The sequence below is a fragment of the Vulpes vulpes genome, chromosome 10 (genome assembly GCF_048418805.1).
Source record: "Vulpes vulpes isolate BD-2025 chromosome 10, VulVul3, whole genome shotgun sequence".
In the NCBI taxonomy this organism is placed as follows: Eukaryota; Metazoa; Chordata; class Mammalia; order Carnivora; family Canidae; genus Vulpes; species Vulpes vulpes.
The window spans coordinates 52,521,611-52,539,185 of NC_132789.1; the positions used below are offsets into that span (position 1 = coordinate 52,521,611).

Below are 17,575 nucleotides of genomic sequence, written 5' to 3' on the forward strand. Positions count from 1 at the left end.
CGTGGGACGGTCCGGCGGGCCAACCCCAGCAGACAGGTGCTGGGACTCGCAGCCGCGCAGGTCGCGAGTGGCGGTTTCCACACCATCCCCGGGCCAGGGCCGCTCCCCGCGAGCGGAAGAACACTGCGCACGCGCACAGGCCACCGGCGCTGGCAGCGCGCGAGGAGCGCTCTGCGGCCGGCCTGGCGTCGCCTCCAGCCCCCGGCGGCTCGCGGGGCCCAGCCACCTCCGCCACGGCGGCCCAGCCGGGGTTCCCCCGCCCTCTCCGCGCAGGCGCGGGTGGCGACTGCGCGCGCAGGCCCGGAGCGGGCGCCGGCGGGAAGGGGAAGCGGCGGGTAAGAAGGGCCTGCGTCCGAGCGCGACTGTGACGGGGTTGGGAACGACCTCTTCGCGGTTGCGGCTCTCGGGCTCCCTGAGCAGAGCAGAAGAGCCTCCGGAGCCACTTCCTCCGGCCGCTCAGGCCGGCCTCCTATTCCAAGTGTTTCCGTCCGCACCTTTTCGCCTGGTCGGCTCCGCTCCTGCCTCTCCTCTCCCCGCCCCCACCCGGGAATCCGAAGGCCGAGCCCGCAGGCGGTCAGCCCCAGCCCGTGGCGGATGCCTTCTCTGCCATTTAGGTAGCGCCGAATGTTTATCCGCTTGTAGAGTCGCAGCAGCTTAGGGGGTTCTCACTCAGGCGCAAAGAGCTCCGTTGTTTTGTTTTGTTTGTTTTGGTTTTTTTTTTTTAAGATTTTATTTATTCATGAGAGACACACAGAGAGGCAGAGACAAGGCAGAGGGAGAAGCAGGCTCCTCACGGGTCTCCAGGATCACGCCCTGGGCTGAAGGTAGACACCCAGTCGCCGAGCCACTCGGGCTGCCCAAGAGCTGCTGCTGCCGGCACCCCCCCCCCCCCTTTTTTTAAACGCTTGCTCTTTCTGCCATCCTTTGCTGAAGCAGCTTCCCGATGCTCTCGGCGGTAAAGTCAAGGACACCAAACATAGGTCTTTACTTCCGGGCTTCTCCACCTGATAATCTCCCATTCAAGCTTGGGTCTCTTGAACCACGTCCCTCACATTTCTGTGCAGTGTCCCGGAGTTAGTTGTACTCGTTCCTTTGGAAATGAAGTTCTTCTCTGGCAGCGGGATAGTATCAGCAATTACTAAGAAGCATGGTAACAGATTAGGATTTCTGCTGTCTGCTACCGGAGTGGATGGGTGTTCAGTGAGCTCGTTTGTAGCAGGAGGCAGCGTTTTAGTTCAGTGGCTGTGCTTGATGACTTGAAGCTGGGATAGAGGAGGTGCCTTGTAACTAAGCCACTGGGGTCCAAACTCTGGTGACAGGAAGAAATCTAAAACAGAAATGCCTCACAGCTACGTCATGTTTAATAATATCTGCAGGTCGAATTTCTATGTAGAGATAAATGCACTGTTTGCTTTTATATGCCAGTTAAATGTAATATGTTGACATTCTGTAAATGCTGATGTGAAATTTTAGCAGCTGCTCTGGAACTTCTCAAATTTCTCAATTCCTAGATAATCATGATAATCAGCTTCATTAGTTTTACTTTGATAAGTTTAAGCGCTGTAAATGTAGCCACTTTTTTCTAATATCAGCCCACACCTTTCTGTCAGTTTTATTACTAGTTCCCTTTGATGCCTAGATTACAGAACCGTAGTCATTTTAAGATTTCCCTGTGCTTCATCTTCAAATGTCTTATATTACCGGATCTCATGGTTTCTTTACTTAAAAAGTAAGTTGGATTTATCCTTTCAATTCTCATTGTTGAAGCTGTAAGGCTGTTTTCAGGTCTTTGCTACCTCTCCGTTCATCCCCTGGAAAGTATATGTAACAGTTCTGAGACATGACAATTTACCCTTGAGGCCATAAGGGCTCATTCCTCAATGTCTGTATTTGGGTTTCAAACCCTTTTCTCTATAGGTTGTCCTAATAGTTACTGTGTGGGTGATCTGGTAGGAAAAGCCCAGGATTTAGAGTACTAAGACTTAGATTCAAATACTGAGACTCTCATTATACTAATGCTGTGTCCTTGAGAAGCTTTGAGCTTCAGTTTCTTACTCTGGTTTCAAATAACAGTATCTTTTCTTCCAGCCTCTTAATTGTGAGGATTACAAATGGCAGAATGTGTGGCGAGCCTATCGTAGTTAGACAAAAACAAGCTAAGCTGTTATTTTCTCACTGTACTTGTTCATTTCACAAATATTTGAAAACCTAATATATCTTAGGTACTGGTGCTATTGATATGAAAAATAGTTCCTAACTTTAAGGAACTGTCTTTCAGGAAGCTTTCAGAGGGGCGCCTGAGTGGCTCAGGGGTTCAGCGTCTGTCTTTGGCTCAGGGCGTGACCCTGGAGTCCCAGGATCGAGTCCCACATTGGGCTCCCTGCATGGAGCCTGCTTCTCCCTCTGCCTGTGTCTCTGCCTCTCTCTCTCTCTGTGTCTCTCATGAATAAATAAAAAATTTTTTTTTTAGAAAAAGGGAAGCTTTCAGAGGATGTGTGTGTCTGTAGGGAATAGAGTGGTAGAGTGTCTGGCAAGATAGAGCGTGCTATGGGCTCTAAAATAGGTAAATTTAGGGCAGCCCTGGTGGCTCAGCGGTTTAGCGCCGCCTTCAGCCCAGGGCCGGATCCTGAAGACCTGGGATGAAGTCCAGCATCGGGCTCCCTGCATGGAGCCTGCTTCTCCCTCTGCCTGTGTCTCTGCCTCTCTCCCTCTCCCTCTCTGTGTGTCTGTCATGAATGAATAAATAAAATCTCTAAAAAAAAATAAGTAAATTTAGGGTGAGCACCAAATCCAGAGGAGAGAGGAACAGGGAAGTTCTGCAGGAAATTATGTATGAACAGAGTCTTGAATTATAATAAAGATCCAAAAGGAAAAGGTGGGGAAGGATATCTTGAAAGAGACACTTTTAAAGAACTACAAATTGTTAGGTTTTGTTGGAGTATTAAGTTCAAAGAAGAGTACGGGAGATAAGACTGGACAGGTAGGGATCCCTGGGTGGTGCAGCGGTTTGGCGCCTGCCTTTGGCCCAGGGTGCAATCCTGGAGACCCGGGATCGAATCCCACGTCGGGCTCTCGGTGCATGGAGCCTGCTTCTCCCTCCGCCTGTGTCTCTGCCTCTCTCTCTCTCTCTCTCTGTGACTATCATAAATAAATAAAAATTAAAAAAAAAAAAAAAAGACTGGACAGGTAGATGGAGGTGAGATTTGAAGGGCTTTGTGTGCTTAGTGTCAGATTGAAGGACTGTAAGCAGACAGTTGGGCTGATCACAGTTGCTTTTTGAAAATTCATTCTGGCTTGAGTGTATGCTTCCCTACTACAGTGTACAAAAACTCCTACCTTTGTACCTTATTTTCTTTATTTCACCCAGAAGGGCTTATGCCCTCTCCTCATATGTTAATACTTATCTTGCAGCATCCAGTTCAGGTCCCATTTCTACTGTGAAGCATCCTCCAATTATTTTAGGCCTTATTACTTATTCCCTTCCTGAAACCCTATTAAGAATAGTACCACACAGCTTTAGTCCTTAGTTGTTTCATGTGTATTTTATGTCCCTAAATAGATTGTAAGCTTCTTGAAGGTAGGGAATATTTGATTTGTGTGTAAATAGAAGATGTGTTAAACACAAAAATATTTTGTCTTATTTCCTTCTATTTTGTTTTTCAGGGTAGGACCAGATTATGGGCAACAGTCCTTTTAATTAATCTGTCACCATCATGGCTAATGAGGCCTGTCCCAAGGCTGGTGATAGTCCTTTTTCATCAGATAAACATGCCCAACTCATCTTGGCCCAGGTCAATAAAATGAGGAATGGAGAGCATTTCTGTGATGTGCAGTTACAAGTTGGAAAGGAAACTTTTAAAGTTCATCGACTGGTTTTGGCTGCCAGTAGTCCTTACTTTGCAGCTTTGTTCACTGGAGGAATGAAAGAGTCCTCAAAAGATGTTGTACAGATTCTAGGAATTGAAGCTGGAATCTTTCAAATACTTCTAGATTTCATTTATACAGGTATGTTAAATGAGCCTATAGCTTTGAGTGAAGAATGATGTAATCACTCACTCATTGCAATGAGTTGATACAACTTACATGGAAAGTAATTCGATAGTATGTTATTATGAGTGTTTGAAAAGTTCCTATCTTTTGACTCAGTACTCCTTTTCTAGGAATCAAGGAATTAATTAGTGTTACAGACAAATGTTTATGTACCAGGATGTGTATTGTAACATTATGTATAACAGTACATAATTGAATACAATTAATTATCCTTCAGTGGGTTATATGGTTAAATAAATTGTGGCACATTATATACCATGGAATATTTTTTAGATCTCTCAAATTATTTAAATAAATATATTATGGAAGAGTGTTTACAATATATTAAATGAAAAAAATTGCATATAAATACTGCTCTAGTTTTGTAAAGAAAAAAACTATGTATATTTATACATAGGAAAAAGACCAGAATGTTGCTAAGTGTTTATCTCTGGCTCATGGAATATGGAAGATCTTTATTTTTCCTTCTTTTTCTTTTGCCTCTTAAAATATTTATAATCGGTATGTATGTATTTTAGTTAAAACTTTTATTTTTAAAATGTTTTTGGGGACACCTGGGTGGCTCAGTGGTTTAGCGCCTGCCTTCGGCCCAGGGTGTGACCCCGGGGTCCCGGGATTGAGTCCCGCGTCGGGCTCCTGCATCTCCCTCTGCCTGTGTCTCTGCCTCCCTCTCTCTGTCTCTCATGAATAAATAAATAAAATGTTTTTTAAAAATAAAATAAAATGTTTTTGAAGAGTTTTAATAACATTAGAAAATGTAAAAAAAAAAACATTAGGAAATGTACACAAAAAACTATGAAGTATAAGTTTTATATGATATATAACAAATATATATGGAAAAAAGCTTTGAAAGAAAGATGCTGAAGTGTTAATATAGTGTATGTCTGTGGGAAAATGCATGATTTTCGTTTTTATACTTTTTCTGCTTTGAAGTTTTTTTGTGTGTGTGGTGAATATATATTACTCTTATAATTGGAAAAAAATGTTTGAAAACAAAAACTATGTTTGGTCATCATGCTGTCCTTAAAGGATTACTTGTTGGAAAAAAAAAAAAGAATTACTTGTTGGAAGATAATTATGTGACCTGCTAAAGTATTCTTTATTTAATGCATGGTACTTAAACCTGGAAAATGACAAAAGGAGGTTTATTGTGTTGTTTCATACTACGTTTTGCGAAAGTATCAGAAAATAACTCTTAATTTGGAGATTATAAAAATGACTTATTTGCTGAAAGTTCAGCCTTATCTATTGGCTAATATGCAAATTAGCATTGAGGGATTTTTTTTTTTACCTTTTGTAAATGACTTGAGTGAGCTGAAAACAGCTTCATAAATGTCCTGCTTCTCTTATTTGCAAAATGTAAATTAACACAGATTAATCCAATGGGATTAGTGTTGAACTACATAAAAACAAGAAAAGCTGTCAAGTGTCTATTCTGCCTTTCTTGTCTAAGGGTAGCAACAAGAGATACTTAGTGAAAGATGTTCCCACTACTATCACCATATTGGTGATTAGCACTTCCATCGAGTAAATAAAAAGTAGTAAAACTCAGAGAAATAAAAGCTGTTGAGTATACCTGGGAGAAACAACATTCTAGAATATTGACATTTAAGGCTAAAATTGATATAACAAGAACAGGGGCAGCTCCCGTGGTGCAGCAGTTTGGCGCTGCCTGCAGCCTGGGGTGTGATCCTGGAGACCTGGAATTGAGTCCCACATTGGGCTCCCTGCATGGAGCCTGCTTCTCCCTCTGCCTGTGTCTCAGCCTCTCTCTGTGTGTCTATGAATAAATAAATAAAATCTTTAAAAAAAAATTAAGAACAGAATTTGGCTACTAGTAAAAGCTATCACATGGCTTAACAAGATAGTTTATTTTTCCACAAAAGTGAATTCATAGTAGGTGTCCCAAAGATGGTATGGTGGTTTCATGATGTCAGTAGTGTCTGTTAGTCTCCCAACAATTTGCTCTACCATGTATAGCTTGTAGCTTCTAATCTCTCCATCGCTGAATTCCAGCCAGTGGAAGGAGGAAGGGGAAATGCAAAGGGCCTGCTAGCTGAGCCTGTGCTGTCTTTTTAAGCTTTTCTGTTAGCTGTGCCCAATAACTGCTGTCTATAACCCATTGGCCAAACAGTAAAACATTTATTCCTATCTGTAAGGGCACAGTTACCACCCACAACAAAATCAAGGTTATTTTTTATTTATTTTTTTTTTTTATGATAGTCACACAGAGAGAGAGAGAGAGGCAGAGGCAGAAGCAGGCTCCATGCACCGGGGAGCCCGACATGGGATTCGATCCTGGGTCTCCAGGATCACGCCTCCGGCCAAAGGCAGGCGCTAAACCGCTGCGCCACCCAGGGATCCCCGATTTTATTTATTCTTCACACACACACACACACACACAGGCAGAGACACAGGCAGAGGGAGAAGCAGGCTCCACGCAAGTAGCACGATGTGGGACTCGATCCCGGGTCTCCAGGATCACACCCTGAGCTGCGGGCGGCACTAAACTGCTGCGCCACTGGGGCTGCCCTTAACAGAACCTTATAAGGATGAAAAGAAAATGAATATTGAGTATTTACTGGACAGGGAACTTTGCAGTCTTTGATACAATTCATTCTTAAAAAAATATGTTCTTTCATTTTCATTGTAATAGTTTTTCCTTTTTGGGGGATGGGGGTGCAACAAAACCTGTTATTCTGTTGGTCTCTCCTTTGGGCTAATGTATACATTACTTATTAACCATTCACAGTGCTAATAGGTCTTTTTTTAACTATTTTTTTTAAGATTTTTAATTTCTTTATTCATAGAGAGAGAGGGGGGCAGAGAGAGAAGCAGGCTCCATGCAGGGAGCCCGTCGCGGAACTCGATCCCGGGTCCCCAGGATCACACCCCGGGCTGTAGGCGGCGCTAAACCGCTGCGCCGCGGGGGCTGCTCCAGTGCTGATAGGTCTTTACAGATATTTCTCATAATAGATATTTATATACTTAGAATCAAATAACCTGGATTTGTGATCTAGCTCTGTCACTCATTAGCTATGTGATATATGATGTTTCCATTTAACTTTAATCATTCATTCTTTCAACAGATATTTATGGATACTTTTTTTTAGAAAAATAACCTTTAGGGACACCTGGGTGGCTCAGCCATTGAGCATCTGCCTAACCACTCAGGATGTGATCCTGGAGTCCCAGGATCAAGTTCCACATCGAGCTCCCCACAGGGAGCCTGCTTCCCCCTCTGCCTGTGTCGCTGCCTCTCTCTCTGTGTCTCTCATGAATGGATAAATAAAATCTTAAAAAAAAAAAAAGCTTTATACCCAATATGGGGTTTGAACTCAGAACCCCTGAAACACATGCTGTGCTGACGGAGCCAGCATTGTGCCCCATATGAATACTTTCCGTGAGCTAAGCTCTAGGGATATGACAGTAAACAAGACAGGCAGGGCTGCTGTCTTCTCAGAGCTTTATAGAGAGTGCAGTTTAGGGGCTTACGAATTTTTTTTTAAAGATTTTATTTATTCATGAGAGACACACAGAGAGAGGCGCAGGAGACAGAGGGAGAAGCAGACTCAATGCAGGGAGCCTGATCTGGGACTCACCCCGGGTCTCCAGAATGTATGCCCTGGGCTGAAGGTGGCACTGAACCACTGAGCTACTGGGGCTGCCCACATTTAAACTTTCTGATTTCTGAGTGGCTCAGTTGGTTAGCATCTGACTCTTGATTTCAGTTCAGGTCTTGATCTCAGGGTTGTAAATTCAAGCCCCATATTGGGTTCCATGCTGGATGTGGAGCCAACTTAAAGTTTTTAAAATACATAATAAATAAACTTTGTTTAATTGATAGAAAAAGAAAAAATAATACCTACCATATGGGCTTTTAGGGACAGTTAAATGAATGTATAAAGCAATGAATCCGTCATTGTAAGTGTTCCATAAATGTTAGGTATCATCATTTAAATTTTGCACTCTTTCTACAAATCCTTTGTTGCCTTTTTATTTAGCATTTATCAGCAAATTCTAAGCTATCAGTGGAATTAAGTATAATGCTTTTTTTTTAAGTATAATGCTTTTTAATATAAATCAAATGTTTGTGTTTATTTTGTTCATTTTGTTTCCCTACTTTCCCAGGTATAGTGAACATAGGTGTGAATAACGTCCAGGAACTGATTGTCGCAGCAGACATGCTACAGTTGACTGAAGTTGTTAATCTGTGCTGTGAATTTCTGAAAGGACAGATTGATCCATTGAACTGCATTGGGATCTTTCAGTTCTCTGAGCAAATTGCCTGCCATGACCTTTTGGAATTCACAGAAAACTACATTCATGTCCATTTCTTAGAGGTTCATAGTGGGGAAGAGTTCCTGGCACTTACAAAAGATCAATTGATCAAAATTTTGCGAAGCGAAGAGCTCAGTATTGAGGATGAGTATCAGGTCTTCTTAGCTGCAATGCAATGGATTCTGAAGGACCTGGGAAAAAGAAGAAAACATGTGGTGGAAGTACTAGAACCAATTCGATTCCCTTTATTACCTCCTCAGAGGCTTTTAAAGTATATAGAAGGTAATAATTTTTTTTGCATATCAAATATCAATATCCAGTGTCTTTTTCTATTTGAAATGTGATGTTTTCATTTTTCAGTTCAATAGCAAACATTTACTGAATGATTATTATATGCAAGATACAACTTTTGTGTTTTGCAGTTAGTAGTATTTCAGGATTTCTATCCATTATATTAATCAAATCCTTACATATCTTTCTTGAGATTAAATACTAAGAGAGATCAGAGCTATAGATAAAATTATTCACAGAGCTAAAACACCACTGCTGTATTGGGTAGTACTGATTATTTCAGTGTAAGATTTCCTCATGCTTCTTTAAAAAATTCAGCAAAACCTGACATTTGAGGAAAATGCATATGCTAAAAACAAAACCCAAATTCAATAAATCCTGTAAGTCTTCTCATTATAAAATTAATTTCATATTGATATATATAGCCTTTTTTAAAAAAGATTTTATTTATTCTTTCATGAGAGACAGAGAGAGAGAGGCAGAGATACAGGCAGAGGGAGAAGCAGGCTCCATGCAGGGAGCCTGGTGTGGGACTTGATCCTGTGACTCCAGGATCACGCCCTGAGCCTAAGGCAGGCACTAAACCGCTGAGCCACCCAGGTGTCCCAAATGGAGGATTTTTTTAAAAAAGATTTTAAGATATTTCAACTTTGAAACTTTCTTTTTGATCATATTAGAGAAAAAGTGGGCAATTTATGTAGAAAAATATTGAGACTCTACCACAAAATTCAGAGAGAACAAAAAAATTAATAGAAAGGGTTAAATTGGGACGCCTGGGTGGCTCAGCAATTGAGCACCTGCCTTCTATGTGATCCCACAGTCCTGGGATCTAGTCCCACATTGAGATCCCTGCATGGAGCCTGCTTCTCCCTCTGCCTATGTCTCTGCCTCTCTGTGTGTGTGTCTCTCATGAATAAATAAATAAAATCTTAAAAAAAAAAGAAATGGTTAAATTATGTTATGTGAAATATGTAGATTTTCTTCCAGTACATATATTTTTTGTATTTATCACTGGAATAATTCAGGAGATTTAATAGTACTATCTATATGATAATACATCTATTTCTTGCCATTTTAGAGAATGACTACTTTTTAAAAATGGTACATTCTCCTACAAACGTGTAGGTAATAAAGGATAATAAAACAACAAATTCCCCCAAAGTCCACTACCCAGAAATAACCAGTTATTTTTTTTTTTGAAATAACCAGTTATAATTAACATTCAGTAAACATCATTCTAGATATTTCTGTATAAGAGGATGAATGATGGATGGGTGGATGTATGGTTGGATGGATAAACAGAAAAAAATATAAGAATCATTCTGTACATACTATTTATATAATACAAAAAGTATATTTAAATCTCATTAAAAGTTAAAGAAAGGGAAGTAATAACTAATTTCAGATGAACGTTTCTTTATCTCAGGAAGTACTCATTCTAAAAAGTTCTTAACCAGTTAAGGACAAAAGATGAAAATCATTAAAAGATTAGAAGTTTCATTTTGTGTTGCAATTTTATTTTTTTGTTTTTATTATTTGAAAAATTTAATTCTAGTATATTTAAACATACAGTGTTTTGTTTTTCAAATTTTTTTTATTTTTAAAGATTTCATGTATTTGAGAGAGCGAGCATGAGCAGGGGGAGAGGGAGGGAGCCTGAGCCACCCAGGCACCCCTTATGTTTCAATTTTAATTAATTTATTTTTAAAAAGATTTTATTTACTTATTCATGACAGGCACACACACAGAGAGAGGCAGAGACACAGGCAGAGGGAGAAACAGGGAGCCCAACGTGGGACTTGATCCCAGGTCTCCAGGATCACGCCCTGGGCTGAAGGCGGCGCTAAACCGCTGAGCCACCCCGGCTGCCCAATATTACTTTTTTAAAAATGTTTTTAAAATTTGGGGCACCTGGGTGGCTCGGTTAGTTAAGCATCTGCCTTTAGCACAGGTCTTGATCCCAGGCTGGGATCAAGTGCAGCGTTGGGCACCCGCTCAGTGGGGAGCCTGCTTCTCTCTCTGCCACTCCCCCTGCTGGTGCGCTCGCGCGTGCGCTCTCTCGCTCTCGCTCTCTCTCTCTTTCTCACTCAAATAAATAAAATCTTAAAAGAAAAAAGATTTTTAAAATTATTTTTTAAGTAATCTCTGTACCCAACATGGAGCTCGAATATACAACCCTGAGATCAAAAGTCGTGTGTTCTATCAAATGAACCATCCAGGCACCTCAAGGATGAGCATAATATTCTTTTTTTTTTTTTTTTTTTTTTTTAAGATTTTATTTCAGAGAGCGAGAGAGAGCACATGGCTTGTGCCGTGAGCAGGAGGGGCAGAAGGAGAGAGAATCTCAGACTCCCTTCTGAGTAGGGTCCAACATAAGCTCAATCTCATGACCCATGAGATCATGACCTAAGCCAAAATCAGGAGTCTGAGTCTTGATGAACTGAACCATCCAGGCACCCCGTAATTTTCATAGTATAGAAAGTAGGTTTTACTCTTAATCGTTTCCATTTTACAGAGGAGTAAACTAAAGTCAGAGAGATTGGGTAATTTGTCCCTATCACATATTTAGTAAGTGGTAAAGTCTGGACTTGAACCCAGGTGTCTTCCAATCTACAGCTTAACCTAATATTCTTCAACCTCACCTCCAGCCCCATCCCCAGCCCCTACCCTTCCTTGGAAATTAGAAACATGAATGTGGGCATTATCTATAGGTACTATTTCAGCACATTTGTCCTAGAAGGCTCAGCTTTAAGTCATAAATGGAGGGGCGCCTAGGTGGTTCAGTCAGTTGAGTGTTGGCTTTCAGCTTAGATCGTGATCCCAGGGTCCTTGGATTGAGCCCCTGCTCAGCTGAGAGCTTGCTTCTCCTTCCCCCTCTGCCTGATGTTGCCCCCCCCTGCTTGTGCTCTCTTTCTCTGTCAAATAAATGAATAAGATTTTTTAAAAACTCATAAATGGAATCTCTCTGATGCTTCTAACAGAGGGATATAACTGCTTGATAACAACCATCAACTCTCACTTTGGCCAGCTAGGTGCTGGACACCCATGCATATAAAGGGAAGACCCAAGAAAGAGAAAAGGTGAATCTCATGCTACAGATGCAGGGCTCAATCTCATGAGCCTGAGATCATGATCTGAGCTGAAATCATGAGTTGGTTGCTTAACTGACTGAGCCACCTAGTTGCCCTGGGGATAATCTTTTTTTTAAGATTTATTTATTTATTGAAAGAGTGCAGGCACTCTCAAGGGGGAGGAGGGGCAGAGGGAGAGGAGAGAGAGAGAATCTCAAGCAGACTCCCTGCTGAATTCAGAGCCCAATACAGGGCTTGATCTCATGACCCATGAAATCATGAGACAAATCAAGAGTGGGACAGTTAACCAACTGAGCTACCCAGCTACCCCCCAGCATAATATTCTTAAGTTATGATGATATTCCTCCCTGCCCCCAATCAAAGTTTATGACTTGGTCCTTGTTTTTAAATGATTTGCTTTTTCTGCTTAAATGCCTGAAGAATTATTTTGTTATTTTTTTCCCCAAAAGATTAGTATCAACTCATATAAAAGATTAGCACCCAGGTGTGCTTTTTTAAAAAGTTCCTTTTTTAAAGATTTTATTTTAATTTATTCATGAGAGACAGAGAAAGAGAGAGGCAGAGGGAGAGGCAGGCTCCCTGCGGGGAGGGGAGTTGATCCAGGTCCCAGGACCCCAGGATCATGACCCGAGCCACAGGCAGACTCCCAACCACTGGTACACCAGGTGATCCTTTAAAAAAGTTTTTACTTGAATTCCAGTTAGTTAATATACAGGGTAATATTAATTTCAGGTGTACAATATAGTGATTCCACACTTCCATACATCACCTGGTGCTTATCACACCAAGTGCACTCCTTAATCCCCATCATATATTTAACTGTTCCCTGCCTACCTCCCTAGGACTCAGTGAACTTTTTTAAAGATTTTATATATTTATTTTGAGAGAAAATGGGAGGAGGGGAGGAGCAGAAGGGGAGGGAGAAGAAAAGGGAAGGGGAAAGAATCCTAAGCAGACTCAATGCTGAGTGTGGAGCCTGACTTGGGGCTTGATCTCATGACCCTGAGATCATGACCTAAGTTGAAATCAAGAGTGAATGCTTAACCAACGAGCAACCCAAGCACCCCCTAAAAGTACTTTTGAACTATGAGAATAGATTCATTGTTTTAAAACCTTAGTTCTCATTGTTTTTATTACCTCGTAATAACTGATCAGTTATTTCAGGAAGCAAATATAAAGCTTTATTTATTCTCTGAAATATGACACTCAGTAGGCAATGGTAATGGCATTTGTTTATTTTTATTACTCTTGATTTGTGTTAAAGTTCGTCATTTTTCATTAGAATATAATATATACCCTTTCCTTCTAAGGTTCGGTTTTTCCTTCATTTAGGGGAAATCTTCCTATATGAGATTTCTCAATACTTCTAATGCTTGGTAGCCTTCATCCTTTTTTTTTTTTTTTTAAGTTTTATTTATTTACTTTAGAGAAAGAGCATGAGAGCAGGGGTAGGAGGAGCTGGGGGAGAGGAACAAGCAGACTGAACGCTGAGTGCAGAGCCTGACTCAGGGCTTGATCCCACCACCCTGAAATCATGACCTGAGCCGAAATCAAGAGTCAGACACCCAACTGACTGAGCAGCCCAGGAGTGTCAGTCTTCATCATTTTATTGGAATTTCTTGGTCTTTCAGATTTATCATCTAATGTTAAAATATTTTCTTTTGCTATGTATTCACAGTTGTTTAAGTCTTTAGTCTAAATCGATAGTTTTTTAGTCATGTCTGTTGTGCTTCTTGTTTCTAATTTATTAAGTCTGCAGTACTATCATTTCAAGTTCTCACTTTGTTTACTTAGCAAGGCATCTCATTCTGTCTTGGAGCTCTTTTTTTAAAATAGGATCTATATTCTTTAAAAAAATTTTTGTTTATTTACTTTTAAAGATTTTATTTATCCATGAGAGACACAGAGAGAATGAGAGGCAGAGACACAGGCAGAGGGAGAAGCAGGCTTCATGCAGAGACCCTGATGTGGACTCGATCTCGGGTCCCCAGGATCATACCCTGGGCTGAAGGTAGCGCTAAACTGCTGAGCCATCTGGGATCCCCTAAATTTTTTGTTTTATTTTTTTATTTTTATTTTTTTAATTTTTATTTATTTATGATAGAGAGAGAGAGAGAGAGAGAGAGAGAGAGAGACATAGGCAGAGGGAGAAGCAGGCTCCATGCACCAGGAGCCTGATGTGGGACTCGATCCTGGGTCTCCAGGATCGCGCCCTGGGCCAAAGGCAGGTGCCAAACCGCTGCGCCACCCAGGGATCCCAAATTTTTTGTTTTAAATAGGCTCCATATCCAGTGCAGGGCTTTGGGGTTTTTTTTGTTTTTTTTTTTTTTAAGATTTTTATTTATTTATTCATAGAGACACAGAGAGAGGCAGAGACACACAGAGGGAGAAGCGGGCTCCATGCAGAGAGCCCGTCGCGGGACTCGATCCGGGGTCTCCAGGATCACGCCCTGGGCTGCAGGCGGCGCTAAACCGCTGCGCCACCGGGGCTGCCCCAGCGCAGGGCTTTGAACGCACAACCCTGAGATCCTGAGATCGAGAGTTGCATACTGTACCAACTGAGCCAGCCAGGTGCCCCAGATCTGTATTCTTAAGTATTTCCATCCTGTGAAGTCTGTATGGCAACTCTGTTTCCATTTGTGGCTAATGTTTTCTTCCAGAGTAAATTCTTCAATCTCTCTTCTTTTTCCTGGGATATATTTTAATAGTTGTATTGTTATTTCTTGATATATTTCTCATGTATAACTTGGGCAACTTTATTCAAACCAGTTCACTCTGATAATGGAAGAGCTAATGCTTCTTGATATCCTTTCTACCTTAGTGTAACTTCTATCTAAAATTTGAGGACTAACACCAATAAAAAATAAATTAAAAAAAATAAAATAAAATTTGAGGACTGTGTTGTGTTTTCTCCTCTTCTTTCTAGCCTGAGTATGAAGGTGTTAGAAGAACAGAGATCAGCTAAGGCTTAGATATTTGCTTAGAGACCTGGGCTCTGAGTTCTCTCTAAGATTTTGTTCTTGATCTCGTATCAGGGCTTACTTAACCCAGCTAAGGATGCTAAGGATGTGTCTCACTAGTGTGGACTTCGGCTAGTACTATACTCTGTTAGATGGTAAAGACCAATGGTCCTATAAAGGACTTCTTGTAGTTTTCTTGTTTTTTCTTTGACTTCTCAGTTCTGCTTCTTATCTGCTCATTCTACCTTTCCAAAATATTAGTCATTAGTGAGAATTCTCAAGATTTAGTTAATTGACCTTGTTTGCTCAAAATTGCTTCTGGACTATAGGGACAAGGCTAGGAGACAGTCCCTTGCTAGCATATATGGTGCCTTTCTGCAAATTAGAAAATAGTGCCCTTTCAAGGGACCAGGTCTTATAGCTTGCCAAGTGGGACACAGTTTGACTTTCATCCCCACTTCACCTCAACTAAGCATCCTTGAGCAGGAACAATCTACCTAGTCATGCTCAAAGTCGGACCTCATGCCACTAGAATCTTTTGTTTCTTTTTTTTTTTTTTTTAAGATTTTATTTATTTATTCATGATAGTCACAGAGAGAGAGAGAGAGAGGCAGAGACAGGCAGAGGGAGAGCAGGCTCCATGCACCGGGAGCCCGACATGGGATTCGATCCCGAGTCTCCAGGATCGCGTCCCGGGCCAAAGGCAGGCGCCAAACCGCTGCGCCACCCAGGGATCCCTAGAATCTTTTGTTTCATGCTTTGACTATTATTTTTTTAAATATGTGACTAATTTTTATCTTTTTGTTATTAAGTCATAAGTGTAGAATATTGGGCTATTTTATTTTTCTATTTAGTTAGATAATCATTATCCTATTTTACCTTGCCATATTTGTTTAGAAATCCTCAAATTAGAGAATAAAAAAAATCCTCAAATTAGATATTATGAAGCATATTGTTAAAAACAATCTTTGATTTAAGGAAAGTATATTCTTTTTAAGATTTTATTTATTTATTTATGAGAGAGAGAGGCAGAGACATAGGCAGAGGGAGAAGCAGGCTCCCTGTGAGGAGCCTGATGCAGGACTTGATTTCAGGACTCTGGGATCACAACCTGAGCCAAAGGCAGATGCTCAACCACTGAGCCACCCAGGCACCCCTAGAACAGTATATTCTTTTCTTTTTTTTAAGACTTTATTTATTCATGAGAGACACAGCGAGAGAGAGGCAGAGACACAGCAGGCAGAGAGAGAAGCAGGCTCCACACAGAGAACCCGATGTGGGACTCGATCCCGGGACTCCAGGGTCACGCCCTGGGCCAAAAGCAAGTACTCAACAGCTGAGCCACTCAGGCGTCCCCAGAAAAGTATATTCTTTAGTAACAATGAGAAAAATAATATTTGGTAATGTGGGACACAACCACCATTGGTTGATGATAAGTTTTTATTTTTTGATAAATGTGTTTTATCTTTATGGGAATATGTCTTTTCAATATTGCTTAAAAGTTGATTAAAACAGTATCTTGTTAAACTTGCTTTAGGAGTATCCGATTTTAATCTTCGTGTTGCATTGCAAACACTTTTGAAAGAGTACTGTGAGGTGTGCAAATCTCCCAAAGAGAACAAGTTTTGTAGTTTTCTGCAGACATCTAAAGTTCGACCTCGGAAGAAAGCAAGAAAGTACCTGTATGCAGTAGGTGAGAACTATTTTAAAAATGATACAAATAATCTTTATTTTTAGGATTAAAACCTTTTAATATTTTGTTGTTATTTATTTTTTGTTGTTTTAAACATCAGAATATGCAAGTGTGTCAAAAAGGCATATTTAATTTCACGTATAGGCTACAAATTAGTTAATTGTGTTTAATTACAGTGGCTACATCTAAGAATAAATAGCTATTTAATCGACATCTATTATTCTGTGATTTAAATTGTTGGGTTCTTAGATTGCCCAATTACCGCCAAAAAATCCAACTTACGAAATACTGCTTTAAAGGTTAAAAATGTGAATTCTAATGAAAAATAAGGAAAATCTCAAAAATGTTAACTACTCATGGTGTTAGATGATTAGGGATTATAGGAACCAATGGTCTCTAAAGTGTGGGTTGTTGCAGGATAATCCACGGGAGTATCAGATGAACACATTAAAATATATATATATTTTTTTTTAAATTTTTTATTTATTATGATAGTCACAGAGAGAGAGAGAGGCAGAGACACAGGTGGAGGGAGAAGCAGGCTCCATGCACCGGGAGCCTGATATGGGATTCGATCCCGGGTCTCCAGGATCGCGCCCTGGGCCAAAGGCAGGCGCCAAACCGCTGTGCCACCCAGGGATCCCTAAAATATATTTTAAACTTTAAAAAGCATTAAATCTTATTAATATGTGATGTATATTTAGACAAATTGTCCAAATTTATGTACATATTTCATATATACTTCATAACATAATTTATAATTTGTATATAATTATATGTATAATTTCATGTATGCTATAACATATAAATATGTAATTTTTGAGTGTATACTGTAATTTTTTACTATGGGATATGCAGTTAAAGGTTTCAACTCACTATTTTTTTAAAGATATTATTATTTAAAAATATATATATTATTATTTTAGAGAGAGAAAGTAAGAGAGGGCACAATTAGGATGAGGAGCAGAGGGAAAAGCAGACTCCTCACTGAACAGGGAGCCTGATGTGGGGGCTTGATCCAAGACTCTGGGATCATGACCTGAGCTGAAAGCAGACGCTTAACCAACTGACCCACTCAGGCACCCCTCAACTCACTATTTTTAAGTGAAAAAAATACTAATAGAAGTCATAATGAGACCTCCTAACTAGACAGATAATCAGTTCCTTTTATGTTTTATCTAACATTGTATTATAACCCAAACCAGGTG

The 17,575-nt window shown here is 40.4% G+C and overlaps 1 protein-coding gene across 3 annotated transcripts in view; it reads left to right on the top strand.

Annotated features, from left to right (window-relative positions):
• Window positions 1–243: 243 nt before the first annotated feature.
• Window positions 244–17,575, top strand: part of IPP (intracisternal A particle-promoted polypeptide) — a 40,327-nt gene continuing 22,995 nt past the window's right edge. The window contains exons 1-4 of one of the 3 annotated variants that reach the window (XM_072724116.1): window positions 244–335; window positions 3,664–4,005; window positions 8,182–8,613; window positions 16,212–16,367. In XM_072724116.1, the coding sequence (XP_072580217.1) occupies window positions 3,714–4,005; window positions 8,182–8,613; window positions 16,212–16,367 (880 nt within the window). In that variant the 5' untranslated portion in view covers window positions 244–335; window positions 3,664–3,713. Of the gene's footprint in view, window positions 615–3,663; window positions 4,006–8,181; window positions 8,614–16,211; window positions 16,368–17,575 lie in introns of all 3 variants that reach the window. The other 2 variants (XM_072724115.1, XM_072724117.1) reach the window with 2 other exon arrangements.